General features: G+C 30.1%; 3 protein-coding genes and 1 pseudogene across 3 annotated transcripts in view; 2 read left to right on the forward strand and 2 right to left on the reverse strand.

The window, feature by feature from the left end:
• Positions 1-3,027, reverse strand: part of LOC101513344 (protein SRG1-like) — a 7,711-nt gene extending 4,684 nt beyond the window's left edge. Inside the window, exons 1-3 of the mRNA XM_073367162.1 lie at positions 2,535-3,027; positions 2,214-2,461; positions 1,612-1,936 (exon numbers count right to left, since the gene is read on the reverse strand). Coding sequence (XP_073223263.1) covers positions 1,612-1,936; positions 2,214-2,461; positions 2,535-2,792 — 831 coding nt within the window. The 5' untranslated portion in view covers positions 2,793-3,027. The remainder of the gene's footprint in view (positions 1-1,611; positions 1,937-2,213; positions 2,462-2,534) is intronic.
• A 4,297-nt stretch (positions 3,028-7,324) lies between these two features.
• Positions 7,325-17,756, reverse strand: LOC101508945 (transcription factor SRM1). Its single transcript, XM_004513193.4, has 3 exons — positions 17,598-17,756; positions 15,063-15,809; positions 7,325-8,346 (listed from the first exon to the last, which is right to left on the reverse strand). The coding sequence occupies exons 2-3, from the start codon at positions 15,446-15,448 to the stop codon at positions 7,842-7,844; spliced, it is 891 nt and encodes a 296-aa protein (XP_004513250.1). The 5' UTR covers positions 15,449-15,809; positions 17,598-17,756; the 3' UTR covers positions 7,325-7,841.
• LOC105852752 (exosome complex component RRP45B-like) lies at positions 10,762-11,181 on the forward strand (annotated as a pseudogene).
• Positions 17,757-21,727: 3,971 nt separating the features above from the next.
• On the forward strand, positions 21,728-24,714 carry LOC101508627 (annexin D5-like). Its single transcript, XM_004513191.4, has 6 exons — positions 21,728-21,935; positions 22,333-22,478; positions 22,716-22,934; positions 23,022-23,237; positions 23,345-23,434; positions 24,421-24,714. Exons 1-6 carry the CDS (start codon positions 21,860-21,862, stop codon positions 24,622-24,624), a joined length of 951 nt encoding a protein of 316 aa, XP_004513248.1. The 5' UTR covers positions 21,728-21,859; the 3' UTR covers positions 24,625-24,714.
• The last annotated feature ends 1,107 nt before the right edge of the window (positions 24,715-25,821 follow it).

Raw genomic sequence — 25,821 nt, forward strand, 5'->3', positions numbered from 1 at the left:
TTGATTGATCTCTCTTAAGGAACCTGCAATTTATTTTTATGTGACCCGCTTTGCCACAATGATAGCATATCACTTCTTTTCTAGTCATCAAGTTGCTTCTTGACTTGCTACGACTTTCAGAGTTGTCGCATCTATGGAAGTTTCTAGATTGACTTCTCCTCCGTGACTCTGTAACTAATGCTTTTGACTTTGAGGAAGAATCAATCAAACCACGTTCCTTTCTTCGAGCTTCTTCATTCAACATGCTCTCTTTAACTGTTGACATTTTCAACTTTCCACTTGGAGCTGAATTGGTCAACGTCACAACAAGAACTTCCCAATTATCAGGCAAGGAACTTAACAATAACAACGCTTGCAACTCATAATATAATTTAATTTCTGTAGTTGTCAACTGATTCACTGTATTCTGAAAAATACTTATATGCTCTGCCATTGAATCTCCATCTTTGTATTTCATATTCACCAGCTTCCGAATCAAGAATGCTTTATTTTGCACATTCTTTCGTTCATACAACTCTTTTAATTTTTCCCACATCTTGTTAGCATTTATTTCAGTTTCAACATGTGGATACACACTAAGATCCAACCACTGCCTGATCAACACCACTTCCTTTCTATTCATCTTCTTCCAGTCAGCGTCAGATTTATCTGCGGGTTTAGCAGTGTCACCCTCAATAGGATCATACAAATCTTTACTGTATAACATGTCTTCCATGAGAGTCTTCTAAAGTGTATAATTAGAAGAGTTGAGTTTAATCATATTGGGACCTTTATTTTTCCTCCTCCATTAAAATGCACAAATCAAATAACTGAGCTATAGATACCATTTTTTTTCTTTTTTTTCAATAATAATAATACTAATAATAATACTAATAAAACGAGTGGGTTCCACTTGGAGAGTGAACCCACCCAACAATGAGTTAAATTAGAGTAGACTAAGTTATACAACACAACTCTATAGTTTTATAAAAATGAAATATTAATCAGTTATGATGAAACATTGTATGGCTCAATTAGGTTTTGTCTCTCAAATTTACAAAACAACAAATTAGAGATTAAAATTAAAGGCACGATCAACAAGTTGGGCATGTTTAGTTTGAGCATGTTTCTAAAAATTTATTTATGATTTCCATTGATCTTTATTTTTCAATTCAAGTTCATCATATTTGATTAAAATGGTTGACACAAAATTGATTGAATTCTAAAAATTTATTTGCTATTTTGTAATTTTGGGGACCGAATTGCTCAACTCCAAAATTCTTTAACATGGTTAATTTTATAGATTTTGAGGGATGAAAATAAAATTTAAAAATAACTTAAAAACTAAAAGTGTAAAAATTATTTTCTTATGATAAAACTCTAAATGTTATCTTTAAGTAAAAATTAATTTTAAAAACTTTTTGAGACTTGCACGTGGAGGAAGAGCACATCAAATCAAATAAACTATTTGAAAAAATCGAAATGCAAGATTTTTCTTGTTCAAGTAAAGGTATTGTATTGGATATGGTTGCAATAAAAAAATCAAAGAAATTTAACTACTCAATCTCACAATGGCTTTAAATCCCTTAAATAATAAGAATGCATTGTAAAAAATAAATAAAAAAGAGTTACCTCCATAACATCTCCAAGACTAAGAATGAAAGCATTTGGGAGTGGCTTAATAGTAATCCACATTCCATGTTTTTGTATTTGAAGGCCTTCCACTTCATTGTTTTGGACAAGGATGGTGAGGGCAGAAGCATCAGTATGAGCCTTGAGGCCAAGGACACTTTCTGGTTGAGGACAAGGAGGATAGTAATTTATCCTAATTGATTGCCCTCCTTCTCCTAATGAATCTTTAATTTCATTTGGTTCTATGCCAAGAGCTTTTCCTATGTGAACCAAAACTTTGATGCCAAGCTCTCTAATCTTTATACAATAAGCCTCTAAATTTTCCCTGCACCAACCAACATTAACTTATAATCAACCAAAACTTTGATGCCAAGCTCTCTAATCTTTATATTTTGATGATTCATATTTGATATTTAAAAACAATTAAAAAAATAAGATGATATATTATATGTTCATTCATCATGTTATTCTTTCAATTTTTTTTTTTAAATTAATTATATATCAAAATATAGATTTAACATTTCAAACACTTTATTTCAAACACTTTTTTTAAATTAAATAAAAAAATTTAATTTAAAAAATAATAATAATAATAATAATACCTGAATGGCAGGGGTAAATTAGGGAATAAGTGAGAGTTTCTTAAGTGGGAAGGAAGTGTGAAAATGTAGAACAAATGAACCCAATTTGATGGCTCATCTTGAGACACATCAGCCATTGTACCAAACCCCTCCATATCTCCTGCTTTCTGCCAAAGCTTACTCTTTTCTTCCATTGAAAGATTGAAGAGTTCTTCAGCACCTTTCTTCATGTCTTCCACCAATGTCATGCTAACTCCATGATTAATTAGCTGTTATACATAATAATCATAGCTGTATTTATTTATAATAAAAAAAAAAAGGGAAACTTATATGAAAACTAACCTGAAAAAAACCCCATTCTTTGCATGCAATGTCTAGCTTCTCCAATTCAGAACCCTTCACTTCTTCATACAACAATTTGCTAAGGTCAATGACTGGGAGGTGTTGCAAAGAATCTATATTAGATAAAACAAAAGGGTCAATATTCCTACTAACATATCTCTCTGGAACACTGTTTAGTTCTCCATTCTTTGCTACTAATTCTTTCACACAAGGAAAAACAAGACAGGATCCTAATTCCTCTGTTGTTTTTGGTTCCATAGTTCCACAAATCCCAAGACTCAATTAATGGATGTTCTCTTCTATATCCAGTTTTGAGAATATAATGTGATAAAAAAATATGTATATGATATTGAAATATAATTTTCTAAGACAGGTTGTTAATTTTTATTTGGAATGAAGGATTGATGGTTGAGGCATAGCTTTCCGTTGACCATATGATATGGATATAAGATGATGTATATCCCGCAATTAAGGTTTGAGTAAGCAAAATAAATTTATTCATTTCTTTTGCACATGGCTTAGGCAGGGTCATCCACAATATATATATATATATATATATACATATATTGTTAGTTTTATTAAGCTGATTTATTTAATTAAATTAAAAAAAACATTATTATCATTATTACTATTATTATTATTATTATTATTATTATTATTATAAATTGTATAGTTTACATTAAATCATAAACTTGATAACATTTTATCTAATTTAAACATAATATCTATTATCAATTTTGACATATTGAAAGCAATTAATATAAATATAAAATTTAAATAAGATATCATGTAAAGTTATATTTTCTAAAATGACACGTTAGATTTCAAAATCGAACTTAATCTTATTGATTTATTAGTTTATTGGTTTCTCTAAAGATATATTTTGATACTCAATCTAAAAATATATTTAATTACTTATTTTAATATGTTAATATGAAACAGATATTTAAATAGACTAACAAATCGTACCAACTTTTCAAAAAGGTCATATCAAACCTAAAAATAAGTCTATGCATGAAAGGTTGGAGCTAGGTGTGAGAATAGATCATACCGGTCAACAAGAAGCCTATGATCTAGCATACGTTAGACTTAAATCAGACCAAACTTTTTTTAAATGGACAATATCAATGCTTCTAAAAAATCTTATTTAGCTAAAAATGTTAGGTTACATGCCACATAAAATACCTTTTAGGCCAACTAAGCCGACCTACTTAAATAAATATGAATAGTATTTTTTATTACTATAATTATTATACTAAATTTTGAACTTTTTTGTTAGATGATAAATTATTTATATGTATTACTATGAAATAGAATTGAAGTAGAATGTCATATAAAGTTAAATTATTTAAAATATTATGTTAAATATCAAAATAGAACTTAAGTTTACTGACATATTAAATTGTTAGTCTATTTAAATATATTTCAGATTATTTTATTCAAAAATATTAAAATGTAAAAGACTTTTAAGTAGAATAGCAGATCATAATAGACTTCTGTCAAAGTAAAATTGAAATTAAAAAATCAAATTATAACACACCATAAGTCAAGTTTAAACTTCAAATTTTTTTACAAAAGAGACTCAAGATTCATAAAGCCTAACTCGGTTTTTTATTTCCCCTAATTACATAAAACTTATGAATGTCTTATTTTTTTATTAGATCGACTCTTAAAATTACAAAGTTTAAGTCGCTCTATTATATATTTATCACTAATGATCAATCCAATTAATTACCTAAGCTCCTATTTTAGCATGGACTGAACTATAAATATAATAGGGCCACAGTTGTATTATTTTCTCAAATGTTGGGTCGGCACACGAGAAACGTACCATGCACCCCTCACTTTAACTTCACACCCCATTTTTATAGAAATACAATTTTACCCTTTTAACTAAACAAAGTTTTAAAATATTCGAAAGTTTTGAAAAATTCGAAATGGCAATTTCCATAATTTCCGAAACTTTCGAATTATTTAAAACTTCCGAAGTAGAAAACTCCAAATTTTTTTAACTTTTTTGCAAGTTTCAAATTTTCAAAATAATGATTACATTTCGAAAATTTGGAAAGTTTCGAATATTTCCAAATCTGAAAAATTTTGAAAGTTTCTAAATCTAGAAAATTTCGAAAGTTTCCAAATCTGAAAAATTTCGAAAGTTTTCAAATCTGAAAAGTTTCGAAACTTTTCAAATATGGAAAAATTCAAAATTTTCCTATTTCGAAAGTTTTGAATTGTTAGAAAGTTTCAAAAATTCTGGAATTTTCTATTTCCGAAGTTTCAAAATTTTCGAAATTCTGAAATTTTCTATTTCGGAAGTTTCGATAGTTCTGAAATTTTCTATTTTTGAAGTTTCGAATCTTTCAAATTGATCGAAAGTTTCAATTTTTTTTATCAATTCTAGAAAAATACATTTCGAAAGTTTCAGATTTATCAAAAGTTTCGAAAATGTCAAAAAAATTCACTTTTTTATATTTCGAAAGTTTGAAAATTTTGAAAGTTTCGAAAAATGGAATTAATATTGGACTGGTTAATTTTTTTAAGGGACAAAATAGTATTTTCATTTAGAATGAGGGGTGGAAAGTTAAAGTGGACGGTGCATAGTACATTTCTCTCGGCACACACATTACTTTAGTTTATATTTTTGCCAAAATCTAATGACTCCCCAAATTTTTTGTTAAACATTTTCTTGACATCCTTTTTGTTAAACTATTTTACTCAGACTTTATAAGCAAGATTTACATCCTGAGTCAAGTGTAAATATTACTTATAAGGTGAATTCCAAAATATATATTTGTCACAATTTCAAAATTTTCATGTTTCTCTGACTAGCTATTTAACATGATAATTTGAAACACTAAATTTCAATAGAGTTTTTTTACGAGACAATTTTAACTAAAAGTTAAAATTGATGTGCAAGTAAATTATAAATATAATTAGAATGGAATTTTCAAATTTGCTTTTGCCGTTAAGAAGTAAAGTAGAGTAATAACATGTTTACATGCCAAGTTCACAATATCTTTGTTCATGTTAGATTTCGTATTGTTAAAGATAAATTATTTTTTATTCACAATATGTGTTTAGTCATCATAATTTCGTAAAAAAAATTTATTGGATAAAAATTTAGTACTCAATTAGGATGAAAATTAAAATCGGATAACTCTCTTACAATTTTTTATTATTTATTTTATAGTTGTAATTCTACGTTCTTAGTAACGGTTAGGGGTGATAATTTGTCAATACTCTTTAAACTTTGAGATTTGTCCTGGGTGTGGTGAGTTTTTGGAACTTAAAGCAATTTAAACGTTTAATTATAAACATTAGAAAACTATTATGAAGTTAAACAGAAACAAAATATAAGTAAGCAAATAGTCAAGTTAAAGATGAGATAGAAACGAGACCAGTTGTTTTGTCGAATCTATTTAGATAAATTATTTGAAAACTCAACAATTATAAAATTAATATTCAATTTAATAAGGTATTGTAGATTTTATTGCTTGTGTGCAATGATTTATAAATTACATTAAACTTTAGTAGAAAATTTTAAATTCTTTTTCTCTTTATCTTGATGGGTGAACTCACCTAAAATTAATGTATTAATTTATTTATTTTTAATTGTCTTTTGTTTGTAAGTGTGTGCAGAAATGATCCAATTCAACATCAACTTGTAGACACAAACTCAAAGGGATTCAGCTCAATCCACCTTGAGTTTGAGGGGTATTAGAGTATATTGTATCTTGTATAGTTATAAATATAAAATAAATCTTGTGTTAGTTATTGAGTTAGGAACATTAGTTCTAGTTATTTTGTTTAACTGATTTTCAATTACAGTTATGTGTACTCTAATAGTATAAATTACTAAGTCAACAAAAATAGTCTAACATGTATTTGGTCCAAATATAAGAAAAATAGAGTTAACAAAAATAAATGTATTTGGTTCAAATTTTAAACCAAATACCTCAATTTTTATTGACCAAACTTTTTATTATATTCAAGGTTAGAGGGAGTATTCAGTAACATTTTGTAGTGGCACTAATTAAGTGCATGTTTTGCTACACTTTTGGAGGAGTCAATCAATTTTACAGGTGTAAAATTGATTATGACTAGTTTGAATGCTTCAAAACATAATTAATTCTATTTCCAAAATTGATTTTAATTTAAAGTTAGGGTTTATAGCTTATGAGTCCAAACATTATTTTTATACTAAAATTTATTATTCAAATTCACTTTTACCAAAAAATATCTAAACATAATTAATTTACAAAATAAGTTCATTCAAAATTAATTTTAATCACCATAAAACCAAACACACGTCAAGTGTGCAATTGATTTAGCATAATGAAAGTGGAGTTTTCATCTTCATCAATAATAATTTACATTATTTTTTGGTACAACAATCGTTTACATTTTTAATAATGGCGGAGTAGGCTAAACCATAGTTGGTTGGCCCATTTTGCTTAGTTTTGTTACAATCTCACATAATCAACCAACATCAATCACACAAGCTGAAGGGTTGAAATCTGCACTGTGGTGTGAGTATAAAATTGCAAGAAAAAATGCTTCTAATCAGAATCTAAAGTTAGGGTTCATGGATTTGCTCATATTAGAAAAACTATATGTGATTCAGGTTCCTCTTATTATGATTAAGGTTTGGGAGAGAATATTAATTGTTCAACTGGTTAAATCAAATGATCCGATCCAATTTTGATTACCTTAAAACTGATAAATAGAGAGATAATACAAAGCGGATAAATGAGAGAGACGAATATCAAACCAATTAGAGGGAGAAAGAATATCCAAAACGGCGGAGTCGGTCGACTAATAACTATATAATCTTACAAAAACCAAGATTATACAACAATAATTTACAGTTTAAATCCATATAACCTTCCTCTGCAACACTGTTCAACAAAAATAGCAATTCAAATGTCCACAAAACCTTACTCTTATGCTTCCTCTGTCACATTTCATGGCAACCTATACTCAAACATACATTCAATCAATTCTAGTATGGTTTTATTTTTGAAATGACTAAATAAGAATAAAATAAAACTCATGCATGCATGCATATAAATAAAAAAGCAAATTTTGTCTAGCAAAAGAATTACATTATAACTGCATAACCCATCTAGTCTTCTATTTTTTTGTACATCAGGCCTCTCTAAACCCTCACTTTGCCGAAAATAGATTCTCTGTTTAAACTGTGTCACGCAGTTATAGATCTTGATTGTCCGATCTCAAACAATGGTTGAGATTGATCACAGCATGTAACTGCATGATATTTTTACCGCAGAGAATCTGAGTCTCACTTCACCTGTGAGGAGCAGAAGTATGGGGCATAGGGTATGACATAGGGACCATGTTCATTGGTGCACCTGGTACAACGGTACCGGGAACCGGAGCTCGAATACCATACGCCATGTGTGGAGGTCCGGAAAGATTCACGGGGGTGCCAACAGCAGATACTAAAGGTCCTCCTATAGGTTGTCCAATGGTAGGGGCAGCGTAAATTCCTGCACCTGGTACGCCAGTTGTGGATGTAGGGACTTGTTTGATTGATTTGCCAGCCGAATTTCCGGCGGAACCGTTTGTTTGACCGGTCATCGGTCCTTGAGGTGTTGAAACGTCTCCATTGTTTACGCTCGTAATATCATGTATGCTTGATCGCCTTCTATCTTTATTCATCGAGTTCAACCGAATGAAGTATTTTTGTGCATGGCTTGCTACTTGTGTTGGTGTTCGAGTCACCACAAAGTTTCTTGATATACTTCGCCAATCGCCTTTTCCATACTTGTCCAGACCCAGAAGAAATAACCTGTTAAACCGAATCAAAAATTTGAAGCAACATCATTAGAAACAGTAGCCATAAAATTGCAAAAACTCACACTGCTGCAATCATAGATCCTCAAATTCTAACTTTGAACAGAAGGAATGAAAAAAATAGAACAAGTGCATGTTCATGTATTGAAATTGACAATTTGTATGCCAGAAAGTAGAATCTAAGGAGCCAATTTTAACTCTGGAATACTTTTTTTAACCATTTTTTTGTATGTTAGAGAACCTTGAAAAAAACAAGGAATTGTGAATAACAAACAAAAATGAATTATGGCGAAGGTCATAGACCTAATATCAAATATACTTCGCTATACGAAAACAAACTAATGACTTTTAATCAGATTTGCAAATAAGCCAACACCAATATGTTGGATAAATCAGCAAACATAGACTTTTCTTGAGAAATAACAAAGTAGCATGCACTAACTCAATAAACTTATAACTATCAAACTAATTATAGAGTCTTTAACAACCATAAATGTAGTTGTAATATTGCAAGAAACCAGTTCAATTAAGAATCCTATACTGCTGTTTCTCAGAGGCTTTAAACCAGCGGATGGTTATAGAAAGAAAGGCTTCATAAAAGTAAAAAACAACACTAACGGCCTATTTGGATTGTCTTATTTGAGTCTATCTACTGATATAAGCACCTACAAGATTGTTTGAAAGAACTGAATGAAAATTTTTTTTTGAAATGTCCATAAACTATTTTCAGCTTATTTCCATAAATTTTCCAAGATAACTTATGAAAAAAGCTTATAGCTTATATGAAAACAATTTAACTTTATTTCATCTTTTGTTATAAAAATAGCTTATACATAAGTGCTTATGCTATAAGCGTTTAAATAAGTGGGGAGGCAACATTTACCTGAAAATTTGTTTATAAGTGGAAAGAAACCCTCACATGTCACAACATTCCTCACTCTTTTCTATAACCACCCCACTGTTAGGCTAGTTAATTAAGAAGGTAGTCCAGAGACACTATACTAACTGACAGATAGACACGAGTAATAATTTGAGAAAATAGAAGTGACTGAATATAACTATATATGTTGATGCCAAACATATCACACGCCTTCGATTTAAACTGTCAATGCTACATAAGTAGGGCATTTAAGAATTGGGAGATAGGCAAACCCTCGAAGCTCTGCCATTATAATGTAATTGTTAGAATATTAGAAAATATCTTATAATATCTATTATATTATTATTAGAGTATCTTGAGTTATTTCTTAAGATCAATTTATAATCATAGAGATATCTTAGAATATCCCATTTTTATTATGATTTAGTCCTGATTTAGGATTGAGTCTATGTTTTTCTATAAATAGATATTACTACTGAGTCTTTTGTAATCAAGTCAGCATTAAGCTATTATCAATAATATTCAAACCCTTATTATTTTCTCTTCCTTTTCTCCAAAGTCCCACAACTTCAACATGGTATTTAGAGCCTATTTCGATCCTCCTTGAACAATCTTGCCGTTGTTTCGCTTCTAAGTTCCCAACAGTTAGGGAATATAATTATAGTTTTTCTTTTCCAACGTGATATTTTTTTTCTCAAACGACACTGGTTTCAATCGTTTTCAGTTCAGTTCGCTATTGTCGTGTCACTGTTTCTGGCAAACGACCACCTTCGACTTTGCTCCTTCAAAAAAAATCACTAAGCGTTTATATTCATCTTCCTCTGCCGTCGTCGCCCATTTCTATTTGTATTCATCCACTGCCGCTCCCGCCATGGTTGTTCACGCAAAGGATGAACCCTACCTAGCCGCCTTAATCCCTAAGCGCGTCCGTATCTTCGAATTGATTCAGGAGGAGCAGCAGATTCGCCTGGTTTCCCCATCTCCAGATCTGATTATGGTAACGATTCTTGATGGAAACGTGAAGGAAGGAAAGAAATGGCAAACTACTCATTCGGACGTTGCTCGTGAAATCTCAAAGAATTTGGCCAATAATGCTCTTATTGCTAAGGTTAATTGTGTTCTTTGGGATATGACTCGTCCTCTTGAAGAGGATTCTCAACTTCGGATCTTTAGGTTTGATGATGATGAAGGACGTGACACTTTTTGGTTTGTATGCTCGAAACGCAGCCCTACGAAAACTCTCATTTTAATTAAAATTTACGGCATCCTACCCTTCAACCAAAACCTGTGTTACAAGGGTGCTGCTTCATCACCCCAGCCACTGTCCTGCGGCCGCCCACACCCTCCTTCTGCAACTGCGTCCCTTTCCGCTCCGTTCAGTGCTCGTATAGTGTGCAGTGCGTCGCATCTCTGTTCTGTTTCTGTGTGCGTCTGTAACTGCCTCCCTATTCATCCCTCAAGGAACAATCATTGCTGCACTCCTATAATTTAACAAGGTCGTTGATGTCACAGGCCTTTTTTTTTTTTTTTGTTAAGCAGAGAGGAATGGAGCAGAGATTAGCTAATTGTTGGTGGTTAACAGTTAACGAAAAGAAATTCATTGAAAGGGCTCTGCTATCAGACCTTTGAGTGGATGGTCGTGGCCCCTTGGACTATCGCAAGTTGAACATTAAATTTGGGAAGGATGATGGGTCTGCCGAGGTCCAATTAGGTGAGACACGTGTGATGAGTTTTGTGAGTGCTCAACTTGTGCAGCCTTACAGGGATAGGCCCAATGAAGGCTCACTTTCCATCTTCACTGAGTTCTCTCCCATGGCTGATCCTTCCTTTGAGCCTGGCCGTCCTGGAGAATCTGCCGTTTAGTTAGGACGCATTATAGACCGCGGTTTTCGGGAAAGCAGAGCCATTGACACTGAATCGCTCTGCATTCTTTATGCCAAGCTGCGATGAATGATTTTCAGAATCCTCATGTAGAGACTCATGCTGCTTCAGCTCTGCTCAACTTTAGCGAGAATTGAACACCTGATTTTTAACACCATACTTGGCTGGAATAGGTAGGAAACTGCTTGTACTTCTTCAGAATGGTAAGCAAATGGTGCAAGAGGGAGCTTTAACTGCTTTGACATCAGTTGCTGATTCATCTCAGGATCACTTTCAAAAATATTATGATGCTGTCATACCGTACCTGAAGACTATATGGTCAATGCAACTGATAAGTCCACTTGTAGTGCAGGTCAAAGGTGTTTGTTCGACAATCGTTTACCACGTGACCTTTCTCGGTTTGTCTTGCCTCGGTTCGACAATCGTTTACGACGCAACCTTTCTCGGTTTGAATTTTGATCAACGAAAATATGCGTCCTTGTTCAAACAGCCATTTTATCTCCTGTTTTGGACGCGTTTTCTCACTCTGTTGATCGATCATGGCTTCGTTTCGTTAGAGTCACGGTGCTTCTTCTTTGGTGTTTTTCATACAATTTAGTTCTTACTAATAGATTATATCAGTGACTTTTATTCCCACTGACGATTATTCTGGTGGTGTCCCTTTTCCCACATATGAATCATATAAATGATGACTTCTTCCTCCCTTGATAGTTATTTTGACGGTGTCTTTTATTTTCATGACTCACTTTATCTTGACAATTTGTCCCAGATACATTGGCCCCATCTTTGTCACAAATGTATTGGCTTTGCCTTTCTCTACCTGAAGCATGCCTCTCTTTTCTTGAAGCAAATTCAAGTTTAAATATTTTGAATCTCTGATATTATTGGTTTGAAGTTTTCAAATGCAGTTTTTTTGAAGAACGGACCTTACTTTGTTTAATTGTTTGCCATGAATTTCTCTCATGCTGATGATCATTCCGGCTATCTGGCTAGGCTGTATTTATAGCAATTCTCTCCAACTTCACCTGCATCCCTAAGTTGCCTTTCCATCTTTTTTTATCATTTTGCGGAGCAAAACATTGTTTTCTTGTAACAAGCTAAAATTTAGTAAGCTTTAGCTTGAGGGGGAGTGTTAGAATATTAGAAAATATCTTATAATATCTATTATATTATATTAGAGTATCTTGAGTTATTTCCTAGGATCAACTTATAATCATAGAAATATCTTAGAATTTTGTAATCAAGTCAGCATTAAGCTATTATCAATAATATTTTCAAACCCTTATTATTTTCTTTTCCTTTTCTCCAAAATCCCACAACTTCAACAGTAACCAAAGGGAACTCTTCCCCATTTTCCAACAATAAGATACCAAATTCTATCACTCATCTCCTTCGCTCTTAATCAACCTATTGATTTTCCAAGCCATATTAAACACATGAGCCTTAAGCTACCTATTCCCCTAATTTGTATATACTGCTCATCACAATTATTGGATGCAGGATACTATTTGTAAGAATATCTGTGAGATATCTCATTACATCATTATTATGTTCTTATATTCAAACAAATATGATAAAGTATCTTATTTTATCTATTAGGATTAGTTTTCTAGGATTTTTTTTCCTTATTTAACTATGATTAAGAATCTAGTATTTAGGACAAATAAGAATCAGTGTTTTGGCTTCCAAAAAAACCTCCAACATATTAATCAAAGCAATATAATTTTATTAGTCTGACACTCTGAGTATTCCTTTTCCTCACTCTATAGAAAAATAAACTCAAAAATAAACTCACCCTGTAATTTCAACACTTCAAATTTGTGGTTTGGCAAAACAAAAATGAATGTGAAAACCTTTTTATAGTTAAAATCTCATACCCTCCTATGCCTCAAATTAAGTTAATCAACAGTTGAAGGGAATAAGACTGTAAGATTAATATTTCGAGTCTAGAGTGAACTGCTAATTGAATATTGTAGAAGCATATGAAGCAGTGATACAGACACAGACACCGAACACGACACTTACATTGACACATCGACACCGGTAATAATTTAAGAAAAATATAAGTAATTGAATATGAATGTAACCACATGTGTCAGTGTTGGACACATGTCAATAAAAGGTGCAATGTGTAAGCATCTAGCCATGCTTGAATGAGTCCAAGAAATCAGCAAAGAACATCAGAAGGAGATTGTGAAAAGAGAGGAAGAGACAGACTCCAATAGTAAAGAGAGAAGTGGAAAGTTTTGTCACGGGACATGTAATCATGGAGAAGAGATGGAAAAGTGAAGCTGAGATAGCTCACTTTTCTGAGCAGCAGTATATGGCATCAACAACATGGTGATGGTGTCTTAAACATATCAACAACCTTGGAGAGGCATGTGGCACACAGGCTAACCAATTCACCACGGCACCACCACTACTAGAACCACCAGAACATATTCATTGTATAAAAGCTGATGGAAGAACAGTAGATGAAGCAAAAATTAAGGAGGCTGCATTAACCAGAAAGTGTGTGAAGGCAAAGGAAGAGGCAGGGATAGAATGGGAGTTCTGCTTATCCAACTCATTCTCAAATTTGTAAGAATCGAATACATAAATCAGTGCAGAAGAAGAGTAACTATTTTCAAGCGGCACATACTCAAATTCATATCATAAGTTTGATACAAATGTCATTTGAAAGATTATGAAATGAAGATTAACATAACTATACTCCTCTATCATTCGAACATCATGTTTGGTACCGCTTTCAAATCAATTGTGTTAACACCATGACTTCTCTATTTTTCAAATACACACTAACTCACTAAGACAGTTTAGGCTCTCTATCTTGAAGATAACTTAATTGAGAAATAAGAACTGTAATGGCACGTTCAATATCATGTGTCTTTCATGAATCAAAAACTCAATCCATTTAATTAAGTGTTGGCAGCCGCACAACATTGTAGTTGTTTCATTATCCGCATCAAACTCCAATTGCGGTGTGTTTTAAAATTTGAGGAAAATTTGCAATGTAACACACAACAGCTGCAACGTAATAGATACAATGACCTCATCAGACCACAAGGGCTTTTAAGGATTTTCATATGGTGGCAAATTGGTGATGAAGGGGTGGGATTTGAGAGAGGAGGGACAGGGAATGTGGAATTTTGGGGTGTGGCTCACAAAGGGTTACATTTGGTGCAGAACTACAATTTACATTGCAGAAACTGCAATTTGAACCCAAAATTTCATTTGAAAAGGTTTCAACAAAAATTTCATTTGAATAGGTTTCAAACCAATCCCATTTCCATTCACCACAACATTTATTAAGCTCCACAATAGCATATTGATATTAACTCTAAAAGTACATAAATCCCCCTGATCAATTTGACTAATTCTAAACTACACCGCAACATTCTCAAGCCCATTTCTCCGAAGACATTGTTGTCAATCACATATTACAGAAAATTGTGGTTCTTTAAAATTCCACTACGCTGCAATGCTATAGCACTACAGCACTATAGCTGCTATTTGACAAAACTTTGTACTAAATCACATAATAGGAACAATAGTGGCTTGTTCAAATTCCAGTACGCATAGCACTGCTATAGCTGTTTTTTGACATCACAAGATGAACTTAATTTAAAGGGGAAAGCATATTGACCATACTATTTAATTTAAACGGTGCGAGATCATATCATATAAATGGCAAAGAAAATGAGATTTACAGAAAGCAGTCAAAACAAATTTTTAAGGTTTACAATTAAATTGTGTCTTTGAACATACCAAGATGTTCAGATTTCATATGATAGGATATAGAGACTAGAGTCAAGCCAACAATTAAATACAACTAACCTCCAATTATAAGTTTAAACATCATCAACTTGAAAAGGAAAAATTAAGAAATTAAAGTAATCAATATTAGCATTATGATTTTTTCAAAAGATATAAGCAAAAGATAAACTTGCCTGTGTTCATCCTCAGTCCAAGCAATTCCCTTTCGTCGTTCTTGATCCGATCTTGAAGCCTTAGTTCCATGATTAGACTCACTATTATTGTTACCATTAAGGCCACCTTTCTTCCCAACTCCTTCATCACTAGCATGACTCGTTGATCCCTCCGAGGAAGAATTATAAGACGGTATAGGCACACAACCAGCTTCAATCTGGTTAACATCATCAACCAAGAACTCATAATGCTGTTTAATTTCCTCCATAGTCTTCCCTGGTACATCAGCCGCAATCTTCTCCCATCGATCTGAAGCATCCTCGGGATAAGTTGCCAAGGCATTTTCAAATGCTTTATCTTGCTCCCTGCTCCACTCAGAGATACTCTCCACTTCATCCACAGTCATAGTCTTGTTTGTTTGAATCAAGTAAAGATTTTTACTTTGAAGAAGAGAAAAAAAGGGTTCTAGTTTCAAGACCTAATTGCTCTAAATCTAGGTTAAACCCATATGAAATTCCACACCACAAAATGAGAATTCTGGATCTAGATTATTCCTTTGGTGGCTGCCACTAGTATTAACTTTGGTGGTATGCAAAACTATGGGAGACGATTTATTGTACTATAAGCTGAAAAAGAGAGAAAAAATGACAGAAAGTTGAACAGAGTTTAATACCAATGAAAACCAAGAAACCTCTGAGGGATGTGAAATATTCAAAGAAGGGTTCGCTTCAGAAATCAAAAAAGGTGGACACTTGTGAATTCCTGACCTATTGATGAATGAAAAGGCAATAAAGTTCAGTTAGAACATGAGAAATATCCAGAGTCTCTGACAAAAAAAAATGCAATAGTTGATGACACTTTAAAGGGAAGTGAAAACTTAGAAATTATCGTTGTGAAGTTTTCACTGTCAAATTATGGAATGGTTATTACCAAGCTAGGATTTTTCTAATAAAAGAAAAAGACCTTTCAGAAACAAACAAAGGAGAAAAACCAGTCTGATTATAATGGATAAAGAGAGCATTCAAATTGCAAATTCCAATTCAATAAAAAAACAAAATTTAGTTTACCATAGTACTACTTGATAAGAACAGTTTTAACAGTTCAGGCCCACTAAACTTTCACCTACAAGAGTAAACGACCTTTAAAGCTCATTTTCACTGAACAAAACCAATCATTCATGGAATCACGGCGCATCGTCGTGATTTCAACAAAAGTTATACTTTGAAACTTCAATAAAATCACGGAGATTGTCACCTAGCTTTTGCCAAATTTACGTCAATTCAAACATGCACTTATATATAATAGAATGTAATTCGTAAATTGAAAGACAAGAAAAAAAAACTCCTAAGGTTAAAATCTCATAAAAGTAAACAACGCATATGTTTGGATGAACCATGAGTTTGGCAAAATCATGGTGATATAGTTATTTTGTTGAACCTCTAAAGTGTAGTTTTTGTCAAAATTATAGTTCACCGTAATTTTGCCATTCTCACCGTGAATCCAAACTTGAACTCTCAACAATTTTTATCCAACAACCAAGTCAAGAAAACCAACCTCTTCAAAATGCAATGAAGCTACTCAAAAAGGTAAATTTTTCATTCAGTAGCAATAAGAAAATGGTGTTATCAATTAGATATGAAATTAATTAGCAAATAATCTCTCCACTTAAAAAGACAGAATGAAAATTTTCATCACTAAAAAGATGTAAAGTAAATAAATAACATTGGATGCAAAAAATGTCACAAGCATTATCAAGTTTCTGACACATTAACCAACCATCATAAGAAAAAAGATTTCTTCCACACCACCTAACATATAACATTCACAGTCAAGTAAAACCTAAATCTGAGTGTGACAGTAAAATAGAATCTCACCCACCAACTTTTTTTTGAAATTTCAAAAGTAAAACCACAAAAATTTTATATAATTGCATTTAAAAGACCTAACTTAATTCCACCCAAATTAAAAATCCAAACTTTAATCAATTAACCTAATAAAGGCAGATAAAAATAACCCTAAGAAGATAAATTAAGGGTTAACAAAAATCCCTAAAATTTATTGAGAAATTTCAATTCAAGGGGTAAAATTGAACCCAAAAAAATTCATAAATGACATTGATGGGTTATCCTGAAAACCCACAAAGAGGTACACAGATGGGTCAATTTGGTCCCATCTCAACAACAGCTTTGCTACAAATAGGACAAGTTGGGGTTTGAAAAAAAGTCACAACCCAAGTTGCAAAAACCACAGGAATCTGCAGCACCCCATTAATATCTGACAGATAATACAACATCAAGAGAGAGAAAAATCAAAGGAATAAACCAAAAGTGAATTTTAGACACAGAAAGAGAAATAGTAGCAAAATAAAGTAAAAAAGTAAAATAAATATTGGATTTTTATTTTCTTCTTTCAAGTGTTTTCCTTTTCACACAACAAAAAAAAAGGGTATCATGGATCATAAAATTAGAATTAATCTATATAAGATGATTGAAATTTTTAATAAAGGGTGGCATGATTTGTGAGAATATTTGATGTAATGGTTAAGTGATCATCACCTTTATCTTTGTTCTGCACAATGCTTGCTTTGCTTCATTCAGTTTTGAGGAACTGTTGGATAATCAGAAACAGACAAAAAAAAGTTGTGTTTTGTGTTTATATTTACTGGACTGTTCTACTGACATGTCTCTCTCTCTTCCTCCATTCCTCTCTCTCTATGTTTTGTTTTGATGTTATTAATGTTCGAAATCAAAATTTTAAATCTCTATGGGGAGATATTTTCCATTTGGATAATATTTTTTAATTTAAAGAAAAGTTTAATTGATATGTAATGTTATGGTTAATTTTAAGGAAATATTTAATTAAAATTATTTGTTTTGTCTTGTTTTATTATAAAAGTAGAATTAATTAATGTAATATGAAAGAATATATGAATTATATTCTATTTTAATATAAAATCATTTCATATATTTACAGTGTATATTTTCTTTTTTTTTAAAGAACTTATCAAATATTAATTTTTATTATTATATTATTATTTTGACCTGATTGTATCATTGTAGGATTACCAAGTCAAAGAACTAATTTTAAATATGTCACGTCCCTTGGTTATTTGGTAAGAACTTTTTTTACATATATAATAATTATAATTTTGTATTAAAATATTATTTTGGTAAATTAATTGTATAAAAAATATAATTTTTTTGGTAAATTTTAAGAAAATATTTTATCTCTATATCTCTTTTTATATTTATTATTTAATTAAAATAAAAGTCATTTATTTTTTATAAATGTTTCATATTAATTTTAATTCTTTATTTTTATTAAAATTTATTTTAGTGATTTATCTTTTTATAAAATAAATAATGTTAACCATTTCTCATGGTACCGAAATATCACGTGGAAAAATGATGCTGAATGATGGTTGTATGAAGCAATATAATTATTGTCTCAAGTGGCACTCAAAATCCTCAAATAGTCCTTATATCTTTGATACTTTTCTTTAAAATGTCTTTGTTACTTTGAAATTTTGTTGACAATTTTGAGATTTTTTATGTCAATTGGGATATTAATTATTCCATCTTGGATAAAAATGTTAAGTCAATATTTTTTTTCATTGTATTTGATTTTATTTTTTGTGATATTTTTGATTTCATGTTTAATGTAATGTGAGAAAAGTTAATGCTTATCTAATTCAAAAAAAAAAAAAAAATAACAGATTAAAATGAATCTTAAAAAGAAACCAACACAAACAATAAATAAAAGATAAAAATAATTATAAAAAAATTAATTAATTTTTTTAAGAAGTTGATGTCTATACGTCTAAAGAGAAGGAGGTTAATTTTTATAAGGCTAAATTATATGGTCCTTTAATTTAATTTCAGGTAATGTTTCAGTTCTTTATCTTTTTTTTTTTTCCGACTTGATCCTTTATTTTAATTTTAAGTAACAATTCGATATTTTATGTTTTAAAATTTCAACAATGTTATTCTTTTTTATACAAAAATTCAAAAAAAAAATTCAATCAAAACTCATAAAATTAATTATATTCTTCAATATAATACAAATTTCATCAAATTCGTAACCCAAATATTCAAATAAACTTATATTTTCATACTTTATTTGATATTGTTAGGAATAAAGGACTAAATCGGGAGAAAAAAAAAAGATAAAGGACTAAAACGTTACCTGAAATTAAGTTAAGGGACCACGAATGTAATTTAGCATTTTTATAAAATAGTTCAAATTCAAATTTAATTCACTTACATTTCTACTTTTTACTAATTTTCTCTTACATTTCTACTTTTTACTAATTTTCTCTCCATTCTTTTTTTCTTCTCTCTTTTACTTTTTAATTTTTTATTACTTATTTTTTATTTTTCCACATTTATTCATCTCTTCTTTCAATTTGACATTTTCTCTCTTCTAAACTCTCACTCTTTTTATTCATTCACACGTTTTTCCACTCTCTATTTATTCTTTAATCTTCATTATCTTCTTTATATTTTTACTCTAAAAAAAAATCCCTATCAATTAAAATTGGAGAAGAAGACTTCTCCATCATGGAGGAGGGAAAGAAAATTGAAGAAGATTTCTCAATAATATGTTGTATAAAAATATAATTTATTGTAATTTAGTCTTTAATATTATTGTCCATTAGTTCAGTGATTAGAAAAATTGGCCATTGAAATTACAAGTGTTGGATAAATTAGTTCCTAAATTTAAAAAATGGGCAAATACATCTTTGAAATTGTAAAATATGAAACAAAATAGTCTATCTGTAAACTTTTGTCATTCGATATTTTGATATGACATTGTAATTGAATATGTGGCTTATCCACATTGACCCATATCAATTTCATCTTCTAAAAAAAAAAATTGTTGATGATATTTTGTCATCTCATTGACAAATTTGTGTATAATTGTAATAGTAATTGTGCATTGACTAATTATAGATAAGTTATTTCATGAAAGATTTAAATTTCGTAGAAAAATTAATTCACGTTTTGATGACATTGATATGCGATCAAAATGAAAGGTCAAATATTTTATTAACAAGTCACATCACAATCTCTAACTATAAAAATTTAAATATAAACTATTTTTATTACTATTTTAATTTTAGTGATGTATTTGTCAAATCAAAAAATTTCAGGGATTAAGTTAACTAATGTTCACAGTATGAAGGAATAATTTGCCTATTTACTCTTCATTAGCTAGTATACATGGCAACTTTTTAAATTTAAACAATGTGAAATAGATCCTCAAGATTTGCTTACATAACACTTAACTTCAACTCACCAGAGTTAACTCTATTAGTTAACTGGTATTAACGAATGAACTACTTTAATCAACAATTCAACGGTGAAAAAAATCAAAGACTATTTTAAAAGTATAACTAAGTGATAGACTAAATTAGTATAGGCTAACAAAGTCAATAATGAAATTGGGTATTTTTTATTGATATTCCCACTTAAATAAAAAACATTATTAAAAATAAAAGGCTATATGCTTCATTTTATCAAAAAGTAAACTCTTTTTTTTTGGGCAAAATGTACATTTTAACATATTGTAGTTCTAGCGTGAGGTTTTAAGCAAAAGTGTCTTCTTTCTTTAGGTTCTTTTCTCTTCTTCTTCTATTAGAAATGAGTGACTTAAAACTATTTTAATTATAGAATCACCCATTCAAAGTATTTTTCTCCATTTATCTAAATAATTAGTTTTTACATAAATTTATTTATTTTTTCATATTTTCTATGATTTCGTCAACTAAGTACTATGCTATTTTATTTGTCATCTTTGTGTGATTCTTTTTTGTTTTTTTTGTCTTATTGTGATATTCGTTTGATTCAGATTGATAAAGTAGTTGTTTACTCATTATAAATTTCAATCATTAATGACTTTGATATCGTCAATAGTTACAAATCTGAAGGCATAAGTATTTTGGACACTTGAATATTGTCATATTTGTAGGTATATTGTCGTTTTGTGCTATTAATCTGAGTATTGTTAATTTGTTCGCATATTCATCATTTTTTTTATTTTAGCGACTTTGAATTTTTTTTGTATTCTATTAATTTGAATGAAAAAATATTATTTTTTTAGCGAGAGAAACTAATTCAAAATTTCCTCAAATGAAAAAGTGTAATTACACTACATTAATAAATTATGTATATTTTTATTTTCCTATAAGTTTATTCCACCATAGAAAATCTTATTTCAAGTGTGCCATCAATTAAATGTGAGTATTTTTTTTAGCGAAGATAATTTGAACCCAACTTCAACATTTTGTGGGAGTCTAACTCCTTCTGCTAGAATCAACTTTACTAGTAAATTATGTATATTTCTTATATGTAAATAATAATAAAAACTTTGTATAGACCGTTAATATAAAGAGTTTTTACATTGACAATAAATTACGATCGTCCAATGTTCATAATATGATAATATGTAATATTTTATATAGTAATGTTATGTATGCAAATTAAAGTCTTAAAACAATAGTCAAAATTAAAAGGATAAACGAAACTCTAGAGGAATGTCCATCTCGGAGCCATTGCTCTATTATACTAATAGTGGATTGTTGCATTTAAAATTAGCTAATGCATATTTTGTGTCCGAAATTTAAGCTCATATAAAACATCCATATTAGCAAATTGACAATTTGAGTTTTCCAATAAGCCTTAGATGGGTTTATTGTGGATGTTATTAGAAATTCCATTAGCAGATAATGATGCACAATTTGTAATAATAACTTCACATTTTAATGTTAATTGTTTGACAAAGAAACAAGAAAAAAAAAACAGAATCAAGATAAACAATGTCAACCTTAACCGTACCTCCAGTGTTACCATCCCCTCGTGAGGATGCTAAAAAGCTTCACAAAGCTTTCAAAGGTGGTGAATTTTATGAGCAAATTAAGAAGCATGCAACATGCTTATTTTGATATTTTAATGTTTTCCAACTATGTGCAATTTTTTTTTGTTACTACAAGATCACCATGAGTCACCCTAATTTTAACATAAATTATATTTTAGAGTTTTAATAAAATATATTTTTTATATTATCTTTGAAGTATCACATAAGTCTAACATAATTTTACTTTAATTTTGTAAAATTCAAAGCGAAAACAAATATACATATAGTGCATGAACAATGAACATTTTGAGAGAAAGGATACAAATTGAAATTAGTAGTAATCATCAAATTGATCATTTTAGATTACAAAAACTTGAAGTCTAGTTATTTTACTGAAGGTTTGAAAATCTTATGAATACCAAAAGATTATTACAGGTCTTGGGTGTGACACAAGAAGGGTTATTCAAATCCTTGCTCACAGGAATTCAGAACAACGCAGCCTAATTCAACAAGAGTATGAAACTACCTATTCTGAACCACTTTCCAAACGAATATCTTCAGAGCTTCACGGTCATCTCAAGGTAAACAAATTCATTTTCAATGTTTTGGAGAATTCTCCTATATTGGCAACATTCTTTGTATCATACTATAAAGCACAAAATAAAATAAAAAATTGAGAAAATTAATTAATTGAAATGGCCACATGTGTTAGTTTTAGTATCTGATACCGACACATGTTGAACACAAGACAAATCTTCACTCAGAATTGTGAGTGTTACCGAGATATCAATTTCAGTAATCCAATAAATGGTTTTCAGAAAGCACTGAAACTTTGGCTGCATGATCCAGCAACAAGAGATGCTATCATAGTAAGGAGTGCCTTAACAGCACCAGTTGTTGATAATCAAGCTATTACAGAAATAATATGTTCTCGTACACCATCACAATTAAGAAGAATGAAAGAACTTTACCTCTCAACTTATCATTCCCCTATTGAACATGACATTGAAAACCAAACAAGTGGTGATCACAAGAAGGTACTTAAAATGAAAGCAATATGATTTATGTTTTGAGTTTGACATTATTAAATTAATTGTAGATACTAATGTTGTATAGTTTAATAGTTGTTGGTTGCATATGTAAGTACACCACGTTATGAAGGGCATGAAATGGATCCAGTAATAGTAGAAGAAGACGCCAAAAAACTATACAAATCAGGGGAGAAGAGAATAGGAACTGATGAGAAAACTTTCATAAGGATTTTTAGTGAAAGAAGCAGCCCACATTTAGCTGCAGTTAGCTCTGCATACTATGCTTCATTTGGAAACTCACTAGAAAAGGTCATTCATAATTTGGAAACCTGCAAATTACAACTACTCACTTGCTTTCTTTTGTTGTTTATTTATTCTTTTTGCACAATTTAACTCATTTTTATTTCTTATGAAAGGCAATAAAGAATGAAACATCTGGCTCTTTTATGAGTGGCCTATTGACCATATTAAGATGTGCTACTAACTCTTCCATGTACTTTGCAAAGGTATTTCTTTATGTTATCATTTGCATTGATCCTTTTTTTTTTCTTCTTAATTATAGTTTTGATCTCTTTATTTTAGTTGAATCACGAAAGTAGTCCCCTCATTTTATTTCTCCTCAGTTTTGGTCTTCAAACAGAATTTTGGTCCAAAATATGATGAAGTGACATTTTTTAAAGTCACACAACACCATTTATGATCATAGATTTCAGGTACAATTGTTACACCACGAGATCTTGAGGCATTGTGTGACTTAAATAAACGCAAAAAAATAAAACTTCAGTAAGTTTTGGACTAAAAATCTGTTTAGGAGACCAAAGTTGTGGAGAAATAAAATAAGAGGACTATTTTCGCGATTCAATTAAAATAGAGAGACCAAAACTGCAATTAAATATTTTTTTTTTTTAAATCGGAGAAGAGAAAACTATTATTAATAAAAATGACATTAATAAACATTTTAAAACTGTTTTCAATAAGATTTAAATATTATCTCTTAAAATTAGAAGGTCAACCTTTAGCACTGAATTTTTTAGAGAGTACTATTTAACAACTCTCAAGATTTGTATTGATACATCATTTTATTTGATTTTTGTCTTTGATGAAGTCAGTTCATTAATTAATAATAGTTTAACATGCAACCTCAAGAGATGAAGTTATAATCTTCTTAGAGAAAATTGTAAAAATCACTAATATCTCTTTAATTAATAATAATTTTTTTAATTTATTTTTTAAAATGTTATTTTCTTATTTAAATATATTTTTTATTCCACACTACAATCAATTTTTTTCTTGATGGACGGTCTTAGTGCAACGATAAATTTGTTACCCTGTGATCTAAAGAACACAAATCCAAACCTTGAAAATTATTACTTTTGTTTATATTTTATTAAAAAAATAGATTTTTGCTGTTTTTTCAATAAGCCTGAAGGGAGTAGTTGGTTTATAGTTAATGATGTATTTTATGCATATATATCTATATATATATTTGCAGCTTTTACGGAAAGCAATGAAGGGTATTGGAACTAATGACAGTAGATTAATAAGGATAATTGTGACAAGGACTGAGATTGACATGCAACATATAAAAGCAGCATATTATAGTAAATATGGAAAACCATTAACACATGCTGTTCGTTCAGACACTTCAGGACATTATGAAGACTTTCTTTTGCATCTCTTAGGTACTGATTATTAATTATTAATTATTAGTAGTTCATTACACTAACCAGGCTCCTCTCTATGTGTAATTATTATATGATCATGTTCAATTAAGAGAATTCCAAACTCTTTACATAAATAGATGTTCATTTTTGCTAGCTCAATTTGGATTAACTTCTAATTTATGGAAATTTTTCAATCAAAATTTAAATTTCGTAATTCTTCCACTACGTGATTTTGCTTTAGCACTTACTCTGTATGGCGTTCTTTTTAACGGAACAATAAAAATGAACATTTATGCATAGGACTTTAATATGACAATTACTGTTATTCATTGGGGGTGTATTAGATTGAGATGTTAAAAGATTATTTACGCTCAAGATTTTAAAAGACTATTTAATGGATTTGTAATACAAGATTTTAAAATATTTTATGAATTTATAATATTGAATGATAAAATATAATATATATATATATATATATTATAAAGTTTGAATAAATAAAAATGAAATTGATACAATTTGTAAAATATTTCAACAATAAAATAGTTTCTAGTTTCATGTCTTCATAAGTAGCATTTATCCAAACATATGTAGGTACAGTACTCCTCCAAAATTAGCATTTCCGCGTTCCTGTTCTTGGGTTTGAATATTAGATTGATAATTATGATATTTGTTAATTGGTAATATCGGAGATGAAGATACATCTACAAGCTCAACTAGAAATTCACTCAACGACCTTTTTTGTGAAGGAAGTTATGAAGTGTTGCACATGTCAATATAAGTTTTGTTTGTGTCTTGAATAAAAATGGAGGCGCTGACTTAAATATTATGAACTACGATTAAAATATACTAAATATACTCTCGACGACATTTCTTAAAGATGTATGTCGGAGATTGAACAATTCTTTTTCATTTTGTGGATCATTACCATAACCTGCAAAATCTTGTAGATATCTCACATCTCGAAATGAAGCTAAAAATTTGCATCGATTAGAAAATTCAAAATCCACCAGAAAATAGTTACCTATTTACAAATAATATACATATAAAGTTACAATATATTTAATTTTAAAAAATAGTATAAAAGTTTAAATTAAAAATTATTACTTAAAAATTACCTAATTACATCGGGGAATTTAAGTCCATTAATTTTTTGTCAGAGCATCACTTAGTAGTTTAGAATCGTGAGTTGAACCCTCCCACCCGCTAAAAGCTTACATGAATTTCAAATC

Source organism: Cicer arietinum, chromosome 4 (assembly GCF_000331145.2).
Source record: "Cicer arietinum cultivar CDC Frontier isolate Library 1 chromosome 4, Cicar.CDCFrontier_v2.0, whole genome shotgun sequence".
NCBI lineage: Eukaryota > Viridiplantae > Streptophyta > Magnoliopsida > Fabales > Fabaceae > Cicer > Cicer arietinum.

Bases quoted from the DNA above. Each gene is read 5' to 3' on its own strand.
- LOC101508945 (XM_004513193.4), bottom strand. From the start codon at position 15,448: ATGACTGTGGATGAAGTGGAGAGTATCTCTGAGTGGAGCAGGGAGCAA. The intron at 8,347-15,062 runs GCAAGTTTATCT...TCGGTTTAACAG, and splicing joins TGGACTGAGGATGAACACAG to GTTATTTCTTCTGGGTCTGG.
- LOC101508627 (XM_004513191.4), top strand. From the start codon at position 21,860: ATGTCAACCTTAACCGTACCTCCAGTGTTACCATCCCCTCGTGAGGAT. The intron at 21,936-22,332 runs GTGGTGAATTTT...AGATTATTACAG, and splicing joins GCTTCACAAAGCTTTCAAAG to GTCTTGGGTGTGACACAAGA. The intron at 23,435-24,420 runs GTATTTCTTTAT...ATATATTTGCAG, and splicing joins CTTCCATGTACTTTGCAAAG to CTTTTACGGAAAGCAATGAA.